Source organism: Sorghum bicolor, chromosome 7, assembly GCF_000003195.3.
Source record: "Sorghum bicolor cultivar BTx623 chromosome 7, Sorghum_bicolor_NCBIv3, whole genome shotgun sequence".
NCBI lineage: Eukaryota > Viridiplantae > Streptophyta > Magnoliopsida > Poales > Poaceae > Sorghum > Sorghum bicolor.
The window spans coordinates 17,482,384-17,500,955 of record NC_012876.2 but is presented as its reverse complement, the minus strand read 5'-3'; the positions used below and the strand labels follow the sequence as shown (position 1 = coordinate 17,500,955).

The window sequence follows — 18,572 nt, the reverse complement described above, 5'->3', positions numbered from 1 at the left end:
CCCCTACAGAAATAGATAATCACCAAAACTCATGGAATTCTATCAGTGTAACCCCTATATCTAGATGGTAATCATATTTTAGTACTTTCTCATGTTATGTTGACGGTTTAAAAATGATACTTATCTAGCATCAACAAGGACTTCACGGTGTTTGTTTCCTGTGTGGCGGTGATTTTAAGACAACGATCGAAAGTTTCGAAAGAAATTTGAGGCTCCCATTCACCCTCCTCTAGTTGTCGTTTTTGGTCCTTCAATTGGTATTAGAGCCGGTTAAGGATCATTCCACCTTAATCAGTCCATGATCCACGAAGACGACATGGAGCGTGGTTTCCGAAAACCACCGTTTTTATGGGATCAACTATCCCTGTTGGAAGATTCTCATATCCGCACATCTTTAGGGGATTATTGGCTCATCTGGGAAACTTGTGAGGAAGCTACCTGTTGGTATAAATTAAATGTATATCACTAAATATAGTAGCCACCTTTTATTAACCTATACCTCTTAGCATTATACTAGACTATTATCCCTAGCAACTGAGCTAGAAGCAATATGGGTATTAATCTATCATTTTATGTGACTAGGTAGAATTATATACATGAACACACACACACACATAGATATATATCTGCCTCGTTCTCCAGTTACCAGTCTGCCATAACACTAGTCACACGGACACATCCAGACTCCATTTTTGAGGATCCATAATTGGTTGGAAAGCTAATTTGATAAGGAAGACAATACAACTGGTCTCATGTCAAAGGACTTTTGGAATCAATAGAAATTGTCAAAAAAATCAGTGTCCAGAATCTATCTCGGTGTTGTGTCACTGTTTTTGGTTGAATGGGCCGTGTATCGTCTTTGAGCCCATTAGGTGGACGCATCCAAGGTAGGTGATGACCCTAAGACCTTTATAATCATACTCTGCCACCATCATTGAGTTTTAGGGTTTTGATTAGATCATTCTGTTCATTGACAGTTGTCGTTCATCTGTTCATGAGACCCCACTTTGAGAACTTAATCATTCATCTACAGTTGTCTCAACTATTGGGCTACATTCTTCTGAGTTCTTGCTTTCATTCTTTGTTTTGTAGGTAAGGATTAGCCTTCGTGGGAAGGTCAACCAATTGGTGACACAATTGAGAACTAGAAGAGTTGTGGTGATAAGATTGCAGGGTTCAGGTCTTTCAATTTAAAGCCGGATTGGTGTGTCATGCTCTGATTAAAACCATAATTATCATCTACCTGATAGAAGATTAGGAATCATGGCCCCATCAGATCTGCTCCACCAGTTTTCTGCCCCCAGATTCACAAAAATGAGCACTTCAAGGGGTGCTCCACCAAATCTAGGTTTAGTGGAGTTGAGGGAAATTTCTCACTACTGCCACTGATTACAAAAATAACATTTTGATGAGTTCTGTTTCGCGTCTTCATCCCGTCCTTTTCTACATCCCTCACGCCTAGCCACTAGAATCCTTCTTGCAGCAGTCACGCTCGTAGAAGCCCGACTCGTGGCCATCACGCCCATCAGAGCACTGCCCACGACTGTCACCCACTAAAGCCCCATCCATGACCATCGCGCTCGTCGGAGCCCTAGCCATGTTCTCTAGTCCCGTCCCAACACTGGGAGGCCCGAACGCCAACCACGAGCACCACCGCGACCCTGCCCCTCCCCAATGCTGCTTCGATCACGCACAACACCGGTGCTACTCTGATCGTGAGCTTAGGCGGCGAGCCCCGACCACGACGAGCATGTGCAGTACCAAAATTGCCTATAGTCTCGGCAGTTTTGGTCCCTAGGACTAAAGAAACCTTTAGTCCCGTTCCGTAACACGGCCCAGGACTATAGGGTCCCGCCCAACGGCTACTGCGCAGAGCTATCGGGGCAGGGGCCCTCTAGTCTCGGCTCATGTTATGGGCCAGGACTAAATGGGGGACTTTAGTCCTGGTTGGTCCCACCAGGTGGGACTAAAACTTTAGGCCCGGTTGGTGGCTTGCTCCAGGACTAAATGGTCTCTTTTTAGTCCCCGATTTACTTCCAGTCGAGACTAAAGGTGCACAGGTTATATCTTTCTCCCTTCTTTCTCCTCATGACCGAGCCCATTCCAAATTTAGTGAGTTTTATTCCCTCTCTTCTTGCTTGCCATTGCTTGTTCTTGCTTCTTCTTTGTCTCCGGCTCCCGTTGGTGATCTTCTTCGACTCCGTCATCAACTCTTCATATTTAGAGGTAACAAGCTTCATCCTCCCATGTCATTTTAATGTTGTTTTTGTCCTTGTGATTTTGTCCACCACTTTGAGCTAAAATTTACTTGTTATTTTGAATTCATGGCTTAAATTAGTATCCATAGCTTAATTTAGCAACCATATATATAATATTTCATGGTTTGCTATAAATTAAATAATTATAGTGTCTTTTTAATCTTTCTTCTATATATAATTGAGATCATAAAAGGAATTTAATTAATAGGGTTCATCAAATCGACTTGATTGCTAGACTTGTTAGTTTGAGCATGTATAAAGATTTTGAGCACAGAGTTCGTCAAATTGACTTGATATTTTTTTATTGCTAGATTGTATCCATTATATTTTTCATGGTTAAAACAAGACAAGTATAGAATTTTATTATTAGTGTCTTTTTAATTACTCTTCTTTAGAAAATATTGTGTTTATAATAGTTTGCAACAATGAATATAGAGAATAGACAAAAATTAAAATAAAATCATGCATAGTTTAAAGAAATGAGTATGGATATAGTAGATGGCAACTGTGATCGCATCCTCAATCTCTCATCACCGGGATCCAAAGCGTCTACGGCCAGATCTTCCTCTCATTGCTTACGGCAAGTGTAAGCAGAAGATTGTAAAGGAGTACCGAGTAAAAAAAGAGGGAATCAACAAGGATCGTATATTCTACGAGTAACCAGACCGCGAGGCACCGGGTTATTATTTCCCCGCATTTGATTAATATGGTTAATTTGTACCGGTTTTGCTTGATGATGTTGTTTAAATTCCTTATTCTTTGTTCTAATTGCAGTGGGAGGACACCGGTGGATGTAAAGGTTGGTACTAGGAGGAAGAGTACATTCAACACGTACGAAATTATGTTGCACAGGAGGTTGCCGCTCAAGGTGATGAGGTAGTGAGCCAGCGGAAGAAGTCCATCGATGTTGATCCAGCAGATGTGCAACTATCTGTTTTAGTTGGGATAGAACGAGAACTAATTATGCTGCTTAAGTGAATTTTAGTTCTACTTTTTTATTGCTAGCTGCGGTTGTCTTTGTTGTAGTTAGACTTGCTTGAATTAATCAATCATGTGATATCATGCGTGTTGTGCAATAACATGAGGAACAACCACATGGTTGTAATATTTAATATAGATGTCGTCATGCCAAGAGAGTGTGAAAGTGATAAGGAGAAGGCCAAGTTCAAGCGCGTGCTAGAGGATCATAGGAAATTTCTTTATCCGTCCGCTAAAGATGGAAAAAAGCTGGGTGCAACACTGGAACTATTGCAATAGAAGGCAAAGAATGGTACATCCGACAAGGCATTTGGACAGTTATTGAAGATCATGAAAAAGATGCTTCCGAGAGCAAATGAATTACCCACCACTACATTTGAAGCAAAGCAGGTTGCCTGCCCTTTGAGATTAGAAATTTAGAAGATACAGGCATGTCCTAATGACTACATCCTGTACCGTGAGAAGGAATACAAGAATTTGGATGCATGCCCGGTATGCAAAGCATCACGGTATGAACGCCAACTACTAAATGCGCGAAGCTCGAAAGCCTCCACCAAAGATGAACGCCAACTACTGAAAGCTATAGAAGCTCAACCCACCAAGAAGAAAGCAGGAAAGGGTGTTCCACAACTCGGGGACACATCAAGACCTTTGTCCCATTAATTGTGGCAGATTTGTATGGTTCAAATGTGGGCATAGTATAGAGGAAATCTGGAGAGCCCACTTTGTCTGAGATGGACTCACTTGAAAATTATTTCATTGAGAGCGGTCTCCCGTACTCCATGATTGAAACTATTGCTGTTGGGCTGGAGTTTCCACGAGTGGAAGTAGTTGATGAATGGAGGAGAAATTTTGCACCGGCCAGGCGTCTAATGAACCCCAAGCACCTACATGTATTCGGTACATAGATGTTTGCAATCAACAATTGGTGCATGGAGGCTTCTAAAGGCAGAGTCGATTGGATTTCTGTTCAAATTCGAAACCATCACTACTTCCATGGCGATGACCTTATCTTAGTCCAAATGGCCGAATTACACCAGCTATGCCACATGGACGCTCTGGACAAATCACACATTAGCTACTTTTGTTTATAAGTATTTCTTTGTTTTTATTAAACTCTCCAGCATGTCTATATAGTAGTAATCTTTACACACATACTTGTTGAATGACTCACTATATGCAGGCTCTAAATGACCGAGCTTATATCCAAAAACGACAATACTATTGGATTTGTTGATCCTTACGTCATTTTTAAGGAGCCTAACCCTTCGTCGACTTGGATCAATGATATGTGTACGAATCTTATGAGGTTCTTCATGAACCAAAAATACAAAAGAAGAATACTCTTCCCCTACAACTTCAACTGAGTTATATATACAGTTAACATGCAAGTGTGCACCTTTAATTTTACTTAACCCTAATCTATGACTCATACCTCTACGAACAGCTTTCACTGGATAGTCATAGTCATCGATCTTGCTGAAAGTAAGTTGGTAATCTATGACTCAATGAAGAAACTGTAACAAGATTATCAAGATATAATAGACATCATCCAAAGGTAATTTTGATCCATTGCATGCGTAAAGTAGACTAAGCTTGTATATATGTATACTTAATGATCCAACTCTCTTGTTTCATATATATCATTGGTTTATGGTTTGGGAAAGATTCATTGTTCAGGAACATCTAACTCAATGTAGGGCGCCACTAAAGATAATACAACTACAAGTAAGTTTATCCTTCGTCAATGTACGTGGTGTATCTTTATTATATCATATGTCATATATCTTATCTTTTTTACGAGATGAATCTTTACATCCTACAGTGGATCTTGAGATAAGAACCGGGTAACAACTTATGTGGATACTACGTTTATGAATATATTATGGTAGAAACAAATAGATTTCCTAAAGAATACCTCATAGTATGTAATACATGTCTCTTTTTATTTTCTCTCAAATTACTATTGATAATCTTGATATAACTAATATTTTTTTTTTAATTCAAATTGAAGACTGAATGGTTGAAGCAAAAACTCAAGCAACATGAACAACTCCAAGTAATACAAGAGGCAATAGCAGGATTTCTTTGGAAACAAGCCATAAGTCCAAGCGGTGAGTTCCACTATAATCCTAACGAGACGATAATTCCAAACAATGATGATCATTTGTATACCATGTAGATCTTTGGATGATGAAGTACAACTTGTAGTAGGTTTAGAGTACTAACTTTGGAGTACAACTTATGCATTAATAGATTTGGAGAACAACTTATATATATTTATGTGCATATATTTATATATATAGTTATATAATTCAATTATATATGCATAAAATAAGCTTATTATCATATGCTGCTAATATTATATATATAAATATAAATATATGCACATAAATATATAGAAGTTGTTCTCCAAATCTATTACTTATATATATATATATATATATAAGGGAAATTTCTTTCTACACGTACGTGTAGTTACTCTCATCTTCAATAAACTACATTGTGTATATATTCATACTTGTTTATCGATTTGAGTATGCTTATATACTCATATTAAGATACTCTAGATTTTACCACGCGAAAATTTTTCAAAAAAATTATATTTTAAATATATTACTAAAATACCACTACTATATTATATACAATAAGTATAACCATATACTCTATGTATGTATGCATACTTAACATACATATCACTCTAGATGGTCTAGTATGATCATATACTTTGTCTATATACATTTCGTCCGGTCATATACACATTAAATCTAGAGATATATAGATGAGAGTAACTACACGCACGTGTACAACAAACACGCCCTATATATATATATTAGCAGCAAAGAATACATATTGGAAACCTATTAAATGAATAAACAAAACTAAAAACAGAACTGAAAAGAAAAGAAAAACCGAGACTAAAAGGTGCTGCTGCGTGGCACCGCTGGCAGCACTCTTTAGTCTCGTATGGTAATACCAACCGGGACTAAAGGCGGGGCTTTAGCCCCGGTACCTTGTGGTGGGACTAAAGGGGGGACTTTAGTCCTGACTCGGGATCCGAGGCTAAAGGCCCTTTCCGGCTGGCAGTAAAGAGCGATCGTGTAGCCGTGTATGCTCTGCTCCATAAAAATCAGTAGATAGAGGGGATGAAGAGCTAATGTGTGGGGCCCATGTGGAGGTGAAATAGAGATGGAGGTAGAGCTGTGCCAACCACCCTCAGGGTGTGCCAACCACCCTGAGGGAGAGGAGTCCTATGTTGGGGAGGCGTCAAGGGAGAGGGGGAGACATGCGCAAGGTGGGCGTGGACCTGGACCATTGGATTAAAAAAAGAAGAAGCTAGAGTAGATCTCGTACGTTTGTTTTTTAAAGGTGCGCTGATTCTAGATGCAGTTGGTTTGGTGCATCTAAGAGAGATCTTAAGTATAGGATCATTTATTTGTAGAAAAGTTTACAACAGCTGTATTATTATTATTATTATTATTATTATTATTATTATTATTATTATTATTACTACTACTACTACTACTACTACTACTACTACTACTACTACTACTACTACTATTGTTGTTGTTGTTGATTTATAAATAATATAATATAATAATATATTGGTAGAGATAGCGATGAGGTAATGGTGGGTGTACCGTAGCAAAGCCTAAGAGAGAATCAGTCAGCACTAAACTCTCACGTGTTTGTCGTGAACACATACAAAACACCATATATATTTATTGTGTATTTCATGAAGTAGTCCTTGCAAGATTTATTGTGCATAGATAGATGTTGGTAGTTGCTTTCCACATTAATTAGCAAAAGAATTGAAGTTCTACATAAACTATCTCCTGCAGCTAGCTTACCTATTCGTTTCACTTGAGCACATACAGGCATCGCACATACACAGTGGTTAGACATTAGAAACTATGGCGTTGTCCATCTTCCTATATCTATTCATCTCCACAATAGTTCTAATTGTATCATTCTACTTGCACATAAAGTCAAGAGGATCCAAGAACCCCTTGCTCCCCATAGATTGGCCAATATTAGGAATACTCCCTTCATTCGTAGCCAATCTCCGCAACTTCCATGACTACCTCACTGCCGTCCTTGCTGCGTCAGGGTGCAACTTCAAGGTGCAAGCTGGTCCAAGCAGCACGCGATTCTTCATGACAAGTGACCCAACAAATGTTCAGCACATCTTCACCACAAACCATGCCAACTACCTAAAGGGAGAGTCGTTCGCTGAAGTCTTCGACATCGTGAGCGACACACTCTTGACTGTAGATGGTGAGGCCTGCCGCCAGCAGAGAGCCAAGACCCAGAGCATCCTGAGCAACCCAGAGATCATTTCGGTGATGGCTTCTTGTTGCCACGGTAAAGTGGCGAAGGGCCTCCTCCCGTTCTTGGCCCGTATGGCGAGCACAGGGACTCCATTCGACATGCAGGAATTGATCGGGAGGTTGGTGTTCGACCAGACTGCCACACCTGTCTTCGGCGTGGACCCTGGCTGCTTGTCCCCTGACATGCCATCCATGCAAGTCGCGGATGCCATGAACACGGTGATGGAGGTTGCCTTCTTCCGTCAAACCGTGTCGTCTTCGTTCTGGAAAATGACGAGATGGTTAAACGTCGGTCCGGAGAAGAAGCTCGCGGCCGCACATGCAGTGCTACATGAATTTGTCACGGAGATGATGGAGAAGAGGAATACTGCAAGGCAGCTCGGTGATCATGGGCATGTACATGACAAGGTGAGCTCCATCGACATCCTTTCTTACTACATCACTGATCCTGGATGCAGCGATGTCATGCTGCGCAAGACGCTTCTCAACTACATGATCGGTGGGCGGGACACCATCGGCACAGCGCTTCCATGGCTGTTGTACAGCCTCGCAAACAACCCAGGCGTCGTCTCTAGCATTCGCAAGGAACTAGCGCCAATCGCCTCTCGCATCTCGACCACTGATCCTGGCAAGATGGTTGTGTTTGAACCAGCAGAGACAAAACCACTGGTTTACCTTCAAGCAGCCTTGTTTGAGTCCCTGAGGTTGTACCCGCCAGGCCCAATCGAGTGCAAGAATGCCATGGGCGATGACATTCTGCCAAGCGGTCACCGGGTGCGCCGTGGTGAAGTCATCCTGGTCTCCATCTATGCTATTGGTAGAATGGAGAGTGTGTGGGGCAAGGATTGCCATGAGTTCAGACCCGAGAGGTGGATCTCCGAGGATGGAACCAGGCTACAGTATGTGCCATCTTGCAAATTTTTGGCTTTTAACTCAGGGCCCAGGATGTGTCTGGGCAAGGACATCGCGATCATGGAGATGAAGACTATTGTTGCCGCAGTTTTGTGGAACTTTGATGTGGAGGTCTTGGAAGGGCAGAGCATCAGGCCCAAGTTATCGATCCTTCTGCAGATGGAGAACGGACTCATGGTTACTGTCAAAAAGAGAACATAACGCAATATGCTATAGATAAAGCTATCTGCTATGCGTTCTCAGTAAAATAAGGCAGCTGTTCATTGCAATCCTCATATATTTTAAATCATGCCGTATCTTATACTTATGTATGTTTTGCCACATATATATTGTAATAAGGGTATCATGTATTACTGTTGAAATGACAAGCACTAATCTTGAGTCTTAGCATTATTACTATAGACCCAACATATTCGTCCTTTGGGTAGCGCTACAGGCAAAATGTTTAATACGTATTTTTAGTCTTCTTCAACAACAAAATCTAAAAGATAACACTTTCTACAAATGGGTCTCGAGGAGAGAGGATACGCAAAATTAAATTATGCCTCTCCTGATACCCAAATTTGAATTATGCCTCTCTTGATACCCAAATTTGAATTATGTGTCTCCTGATATTCAAAACGGAGAATCTTAAAAATTTTTGGGAACTAAACAAGGCCTTAGTACTGGTAGAGATACCAACAATGTTTAGCTCCACGTCTCCTGTGTGACTTGGATCCATGGTTAGAGCAACTTATGTCTAATGTTGTAACGTTGGTCTCACTCAAGATGTATTAGGAACCTGTTTTTAAAATTATTAAGCTGCCCTTGCATCTTTGTATTGAGGATCCATTTTTTACATCTCAAACTGCCATCGCATTTTAGACATGTTGTATGTGATACGATATAAACTTTATAACCCGTACAAGTTATAAACAACTCGCTTCTAAAACATATTAAATTTTGTTGCAACGTATGAACATATTTTTCTAGTTTGACTAAAATATAATTGACATAGATCAAATAAGGAGCTTAAGGGCAACTGGGCAAATTATTATTACCGTACAAACCTGAACTGTTGAACACCGCATCTAGTGGTCATTGCCCTTCTGCCTTTGCCGTGATGTTCGTTGATCATCAAACACCATAATATATGAAACATAACAAAGCAGACATATATCTCATAACAGCGATAAACATAAGACAACATATGAAACGACGAAACATAACTACTGAAACATATAGGCAACAACACAAAACGACTTGACTGAACCAACAAAACAAGCAGACAGAGCATATATCTTAGCAGAAACATACACAAGATATAAACAGAATCAACATAATTGAACATGTGAAACATACTCAGGGCAGTACGCGAAACAACATGGATATACTACTGAAACATGTACGATGTTGAAAACGAAACATAACAGGAAGTTGATCTGAATAGATCATACCCTCCCCTGTGCTCCGAGGATCCCGATCCTTGTCCAACTTCCATAATATAGAGGATGAAGATGATCTCTCCATCGGGAAGGAGAAATCCGCCTGTGCTTGCGTGAGGAAGACGGTGAGGCGCTCGAAGACAACCACAAACAGCGGCGACAGTTTGGACAGTCGCGTAGATGCTCCCCAAAAACCTAATTGCCGATCTCTCATGCAAGGTCTCGAATTGCAAGGGCTTCGGAGGCACCTGGCCTCTCACTCCTCCATACGCACGGAGTTACAAGATGGGGATTCCTTCTTTGCTGCGAAATTGTGTCCTGAGTTGTTCTCTCTCGTTGTACCAAAGAGATCAAAGACTCCTATTTATCCTTGTGGCTGGAGAGGAAAGGAGGAGGGGAAGGGTCTCCCAGTTGGCGGTTGAGGACACGGGCATCTGAAGGGTTTAACTCAGAGTTGAAACTCCTGCAATAGTGAGTTGAAACACCCACATGAGTTGAAACTCTCGAAGAAGTGAGTTGAAACTCCCATAGTTAACACATCCACATGACGCCTCATCCGCTCGCTGCCTGCCTGCCTGCTTGCCACGCCACACGCCACCTTTGTTCTTTTCGTAACTTCTTGATTTAAGTGGAATAACTCCCACCATATAAGTCAAGTCAAGGACTCTTGGAATTCCAATCTGGTATAACTCATATTGTCCATAATTACACATCATAGAGTTTATTGATTTATTAGATCTAAATGGGCCTAGCCCATAATAAATCCAACAATCCCCACCAAACTCTAGGGTTTGTAATGATGAAGCATCAGAACCACAATCCTTTGATATACCAGTGTTTTGATGGAGACTGCTAAGTTGAACATCCATCTAGAACAAGAGTTTCACTCATTCACAACTAAACAATGGACTAAGCCTTGAATTGACAGTTTTGTGCTAGATGAAATCCGCTTAAGTCCTTAGATAGTACTAGGTTGCACAAGGCATCCTCGCTATTTGAAGCATATAAGTCACACTTCAGTGCCTTTCATAAGTATTTAGGGATTACCCAAGTCCCATAGACAGCCAGTAGTCTAACTCATAGGTGTACTCCTCAAAAGATGTTCTATAGGACAACATCTCACCTTTGTAACACTCTTGACATATATTAAGGTAAATACCATCCTGCCTTACAGATAGGAAAGATGTGCATCAGAAAATGAGTCAAGAAAGGGATCTTTCCTCCCAATCTACTCCTAGCTTGTTTCACCACTCTGCTTCACAGGATCTCCAATCACATAGAGCAGGTTACCACTATAGTAGATTTCACGTGGGACTCATACCCATATCTCTTGATGCACTTTCTATCACATTGTGTGAGAGACCCTTAGTGAATTGATCTGCCAGATTATTCGACATGTGGATAGAATCCACTGTTATAACTTTGGAGGTTTTTAGCTTTCTGACATATTTTAATCTTCTTTTTACATGCCTTGTAGACTTCATGTTATTCCTGGGACTGTTGACCTTTGTAATCATAGTCTGGTTGTCACAGTTCATGGAGATAGTCGGTATCAGTTTTTTAACTATTGGTAAATCCATTAGAAGATCACAAAGCCACTCGGCCTCAACCCAGCAGTGTCTAATGCTACGAGTTCTGCTTCCATTATAGACTTCATTATGATAGTCTGCTTGCAAGACTTTTAGGAAACACCTCCAAGCAAGAACACATATCCGATTGTGGCATAAAGCTCATCAGCATCAGAAATCTAGTTAGCATCACAATAGCCTTCTAGCACTCTTGAGTTTCCAGTATAATGAATACCATATGTCATAGTACCTTTCAAATAGTGCAACACTCTCTCAAGAGCACGCCAGTGATCATCCCCTAATTTTGAAACAAACTGACTCAGCTTGCACACATCATATGAGATGTCAGACCTTGTTGTACTCGCAAGAAAAATAAGTGAACAAATGATCTGGTAGTATGTCAATTGATCCCATGCAATTCTCTGATTCTACCTCAATAACATGCTAGGGTCATAAGGTGTGGAGCGGAATCTCAGTCACTAAAACCAAAGTGACTCAATACCTTTTCCAAATAATGAGATTGTAACAAAGTTTATTAATCATAGAAATTAGGTTTCAACACAACACACAACATAAAAACAAAACCTCTAATAGAAAAATGCCTATAATTAGGTTTTTGGATTGTTAGATAAATATGCAATTTTAATGTCATTTTAATTCCATAAATTAACATTATGATGATGAAATATAAAAGATTATTAATCATAGAAATTATGATATCAAATATGTTCATAGCAATATGGAATATGTGATCAATTAATAGGTGAAACATGTCATTATTAAAAGCATGAAAGCATAATATGTGAAACATAACAACAAGACAAGACATATATCTTATAACAATGATAAAAATGAGACAACATGTGAAACAACCAAACATAACTACTAAAACATATAGGCTACGGGATACAAAATGACTTGATTGAACCAATAAAACAAGAAGACAAGATATATCTTATAGTAGAAACAGACATAAGATATAAATAGAAACAACATGATTGAACATATGAAACATACTCAGGGTAGTATGTGAAACAACATGGATATACTACTGAAATAGGTACAATCTGGAAAACGAAACACAACATACCCTCTCCTACGCTTTGAGGACCCCGATCCTTGTCCAACTTCCATGATGTAGAGGATGAAGATGATCTCTCCATCGGGAAGGAGAAATCCAGGCGCACCTACATGAGGAAGACGGTGACGGTGCTCGAAGACGACCATGAACAGCTACGGTGGTTTGGACAGTTGTTGATGGTCAATAACATCAACTTTTATTATAACTTGAGACCCGAAGGAAAACATGAAAACACACTAGTCTAGGGTTTTATCTGACAATTTCCACAAGTTTGGAAAATTCTGTATTTTCTAGGGTGAATTTTAGGAAAGCCAAAAAGAGGGATTCTAGTGCAAAATAAACATGAAACTTATCCGCCACGACAACATCACAAACAGGATATGGGAAGACTCTGGAAGGCACCCGAAGAGTCAGGGGGCCAGAGGCCGCCAGGTGGGGCTGGCCGGCCCCACCCTAGCGCTGGCCGACGCCCCCCTGCTAGGGTTTTGGTCCCCCTTCTGGAAAGCTTCCTCCACCACCTACGAGTTGTCATCTTGGCCTTTGGTTAAGTCTGTTTGATCCTACGATGCATGTCGATCCCACCGGGCTATAAATTAAGAGGCAGACCCCCTCCCTAAGGGCACCACATTATGGAGATGTAGAGGCGTCCCTCGAATGGATGACCTCTCACCTCTAGAGAATTAGGGCTAGACTTTCCAATGTAGTAGCTTAGTTCTAGTTGAGAGTTAGGGAGAGCGGCGCTACGCCTGGGTTCTAGAGGAGTCTTCAGAGGAGTCGTCAGAGTTCTGGTAAAACTTTGTATCTTTTCTTGTAAGACTTATGCTTTAATATATTTTATCTTCTCTATTTACTTTTATGCATTACATTTGATTGATTAGTATAGTTGTTATACTTTAGCATAGGATCTCCGCTTGCATCAGGTGCTCTAGTTATTAATTGTGACTAGAGTAGTAATTTATAGTAGAGACATGGTGTCTAGACTATAGGTCACCTGAAAATGCACCCAGTTCTACGGATAGTTGTGGTAGCCCCAGGTGGTGATAGCCCTGATGACCGACGTATTCCACCATGTTTGGATTGGTGTTGTTGGACCGTAGTTAGACCGTCCTAGCCCCCTTCTCATGTGTCTGTGGCTAAGTGCTCTAATGTCCCGAAGTGTTATTGTGTGATTGCTTTACCTACCATGAATTAGTTATTATAGAACCCTAGTAATAGAGAAGTATTTAGGAACCTCAAACTCTCCCGTTGTCCTCTCAGTTTAGCTATCTACTCTCTTATTATAGAATTCTCCAATGTGTGTCATATATGCATAATTCCTATCATCGATTATTTACCCCTACTTTGGTCTAGTTGGTGTATTAGTTAGTAGATACATGATGGTGAACTACTAATATCTTTATCCATTGTTTCGTAGTGGTAAAATATAAATAATGTTACCTGGAATACTCCCAGTAAAATGCAACAATTGTTTTCTGTGTGCTTGCGGAATCCTTCATATTTTAACTGTGCATAATAAATACCAACAAGCATTTTTGGTGCCGTTGCCGGGGAAACAATTGGCGTAAAGATTTTGATAATGATCTTGATATATGCTAATCTAGTATTCCTCTAGCTTTAGTAGGATTACCCCTATTTTGTTGAGTTACAGAATAAGCAGGATATCAACCATTTTAATCTTCTGGTGAAATTCTACAAGAACAAGACATTGGAGATATTAAAGAACCCAAGGTGTATAAACATTCAAGATCCATCATTCTGGAACCCTGCCATCTCATAGGTTTGTGTGTACACATATATATTATTTATTCTAACCATGTGTAGATTGGAGAAAAGGTTATCGTTACAAGAATAAAACCCCCATCACATGTGACGGATATATACGCTACGCCATTCATCCTAGTTGTGCATCATGGTAAGTGTGATCAAGGTGAGATAGCCTTACTCATGGGTTTTAAACCTTATGGGTAGTTATATTTTTATTTTCTTTCATACCACTGCATGTTTACTTTGAATCATCCATGCATCCACTTCATTTAGTTTTCTCATCCACATCATGTTTAGTTCCTTGCATGAATACAATTCATCTGCATCTAAAAATTTAATAATATTTCTCACTGCGATCATACTCTATCATCACTATTGAGTAAATCCCTATAATGCTCTCATGCTACCTTTGTTTGCTATAGTATATGCTTAGGTTTGGGGTAGTTTCATACATCTCTTAAATAAAGCATGGTGCCTAGTTTAGGAGCAGTGATCTTACTCTCAAAGGCTTTTAATTACACGTGGTTAAAAGGCCTTCTTGAATCAAATTAGACATGGTGTCTAGGTTTATTTTTGAGCTGATAGTGTGCTATAGTAGATATTGGAATATTTTTGTTGGACTAACCCCTGTAGGAAAATCTCAAATATAAATTGGGACAGTCCTAAGATGAACTCATACTGAAGATGAAGGGAGACACAACTCACGCGTAGCCAAGTAGAAAGAAGGGTGCCACAAAACATGATCCATGATCAAAGCACTCACTCCATGGAGTTGCATTCTCTTGTCAACCACTAATTATCAAGAATCAAGAAAAGATTGACAAGAGAAAAGCATGCACCGTTCTGCACTCTCACCTCTGAGGTCGAGAAGCTGAGACATGAGGAAGAAGGTCAACTCCTCTAGATGATCCAACCAAGTTCTTCCTCATTGCTCCACACGCTGGTTTGCAATATCTAAATTTACTATTACATTATTTCTATGAGTTTGAGTTGATTCACAATGCCTATATTTAAGAGTCAAATCATAAGATGGAAAAATAAAATCAATCCTTTAGAAAGAAGTAATTGTGAATAATAAATATGCTATGCTATGTATGTTAAAACAATTTCTTTTGTAGCATAGGAAGTGACCCTTAGCTTTGTGTTACAACAATGCCATTGTCAGTACTTGTATACTCCTTTGGGTATGTGTTGTCCACTAATGATTTGTAGGGATAAAATAATAAGAAGATCTAAAGGTCCAAGCACAAATAAGACAGAGAACAAATAATGGCAAAAAAGGAGTACAACAAAGGAGACAAGATAGCCAAGCAAGGAAAGTTTTCACAAGATGTTACGACATCAACATGCTTCAATACTAAAGGTAACATCTCTTGGTAAGTGATCATTACTTCCAAAATATCCTCCTTGATTTTGGCATTCACAGAAGTAGTGAGTCAAACAAGCTTTGAGTTACAATCTCATTTGATCCAATCTAATTAGCTCATCATGTTTAGTCTTTATGCTTGTTCCTAAGAATCACTTTTTTGATCTTGTAGTTTTTAATTCAATGATCTGAAATATTTCACATCCTATCTTTGGAAGACGATAGTCATAATTATGAAGTTAAATGCATAGATAGACCATCCTTCCATAATGTTGAATAATCTGATCAGCCAAGTGTTTTAATGCTACAAGCTTGCTAATCATTTGTTCCTATCACCCATGTTTAAATTGAACAAAACACATAAACATGAACTTTATCTCGTTCAATGTGCCAAAGGCTAGAGTTTAATGAATAAACCTTTTGGTTCTGTTGGTGTTTTCTCACCAACAGAGTGTAACATCCCAAAATTTGCAATTTTCCAAAATAGGATAAATTGTTAAATTGTGTATTTTTGTGCCCATGAAATATAGGAAAAATAATATTTTCTTTAAGCTAAAACTTACTATAGGGGTTAACAACTTGTTTGAGCATGCATGTCTTTGCATTTGATTTTTGGTGATGAGTGGTTTTGGCTAAAGCACAAAAATATATTTCAAACAGATTTTAAAATAAATTTGAAATTGGCTTTGAATAAAAACAAAAGAAAAGATTTATCTTTTCCCCTCCCTCTCCCTGGAAATCGGCCCGAAGGCCCATAACCTTCCCCCCAGTCCTTCCCCTCGGCCCAGCGCGCGTAGGAGCCGTGGCCCAGTTCCCCCCCCCCCCGCGCCCAGCATCCCTCCCCCTCTCTTCTTCCACTGACATGCAGGTCCCGCGACCTTGAGTCACAGATAGGTGGGGCCCACCGGTCAGATCTTCCTTCCACCTCGTGCCCGCATTGGACTCCACCGTATCGCACCGGCCGCGCGCGTAATCCCTTCCGAACTCCTTGTTCGGCACGGCGTGCCCTTTTAAATAGTCGCCCCGACCCTCGCTAAGCCCTATTCCAATCCAAGCGCAAGCCGTCGCTTAGTTCTCGACGAAAAAGCTCCGCCAAGATCCACGCCGAGCTCGATTCTCCGCTGCGTCGTGTTTTTGCCCCGTGAGCTTCATGCCGGGGCTCGTTTCTCGCTTGTGAAGTCGCCAAGACTCTTTGCTCGCGATTTCGTGCTCTCTGTGCACGGCTAACCCTCGCCGAACCTTGCAGGGGCTCGCCGTCCGCCTTCCTCCGTCGCGAGCACGCTCGAGCCGCTCCTCGACTTCGTTTTGGCCCTGGGTAAGTTCGCCTTGAGCTCCACTATGTCCCAGTGCTCTTGGTTTATCCTCTAGTGCCCTAGAACGCCTGCTTGGACGACTTCGTCCATCACCAGCCTTGGCGCCGCCGTAACCCCCTCCAACTCCGGCCGGCCATCTCTCTTCCCCAACCCCGATCTAATCTCACTCATTCAATCGCGATCCAACGGTCTAAATCGAAGGATACCCCTTCGGCCACGTCCTTTTGCAAAATAGCCCCCAATGTTTTTAAAGAGTCAACCTGCGGTCCTTAGCAGATTTCCAGAATATGTTTTCTAACTTCGAAAGCGTATTCCCGCTTACTCAGTTCAAAATACGCTTTCTCAAATTACAGTTTTGCCATTAATCCTATTTTGCTCATAAAATCTTTATTTTATCTCCGATTTGATCCATTCAAATTGCGTTAGATTCTTAATCACAAGATCTACATGTTAGTCTCACTGTTTTACAAGTTTACAACTTTTTATTTTCGTGATCTTATTCAATTAATTATTTTATTAAAGGAAATATTAGAAAATTCATATCTTTTTCGTTATGTCTCCGATTTTCGTGATCTTTATGTCTGTGTGATCGTAGTGCAACGTAGATTAATTTTATAAACTTTTCATCTTTATTTTCTACTGTTGGTGTATTGTTCTAATTATAGGTTTGTTTGCTTTGTATGATTGCCTCTAGATGATTGTTGTTGATGTGATGACTAAGTTTAGACGGTGAGCTTTTACGTGGTGATCAAGAAGCAGTTTGTGGAAGGTTTGGAACTAAAAGAAGGATCTGAGTTTTAAGGCAAGTATAGCATGGGATCATCCTTGTTTCCTAATAACTTTAATCACACAATTCATATTGCATGTGTCTCATTGTTAAGGATTTCCTATTATTGATCTTATACATTATCACCTATGGTTATGCATTGGGTAGCTTATGCTAGTGCTCCACTAAACCATGATCTTGTAATTTGATTAATGGAATATGCAATAAACATTAAAAGAGGACTTTTTAGCAACTTTGGTAAAGAGGACTGGAGCATTGGGCTATCCTATGGTGCTCTAGTTTCTCTCCATAAGGACTTATCTGTATCTGACCATCCGGGACATACAGTACAACTGTGAGGGCTACATGGCTCTGGCTTTAGCTCAGTATGAGGACCTTTTCTAGCTTGTTAGAGGTTACCCTTGTGGCGCAAATGGGGAATAGCAGACCGTGGATTCCTGCGGGTGAATCACATGGACTGACTAATGAAACCAAGCGGCACTAACTTGTTAGACGAACCTTTGAAAGGCTTCATAGTGAACCCTGCCAGCCTCCCTAGGAAGGGGGTTAATAGATTAGCTACCTCGGGTGAAAGGGTAAATCATGACTCATAGTGAAAGTGTACAACCTCTGCAGAGTGTAAAACTGACATATCAGCCGTGCTCACGGTCACGAGCGGCCTTGGACCAATACAGAATAAGTGATCACTAATGGCAAATCATTATTATTGTTAATATGTTATTTATGCAATTCTTTATTCACTTTACTTGATCATGAGTTTATTATGGGACTTGACGACTTGATGCTACTC

General features: G+C 40.2%; 1 protein-coding gene across 1 annotated transcript; it reads left to right on the top strand.

Moving 5' to 3' along the window:
- On the top strand, positions 7,103-8,872 carry LOC8067958 (noroxomaritidine synthase). The gene has a single exon (XM_002445280.2). It carries the CDS (start codon positions 7,151-7,153, stop codon positions 8,678-8,680), a length of 1,530 nt encoding a protein of 509 aa, XP_002445325.1. The 5' UTR covers positions 7,103-7,150; the 3' UTR covers positions 8,681-8,872.

What these genes read in the sequence shown, in the direction of transcription:
- LOC8067958 (XM_002445280.2), top strand. Translation starts at nt 7,151, where the DNA reads ATGGCGTTGTCCATCTTCCTATATCTATTCATCTCCACAATAGTTCTA.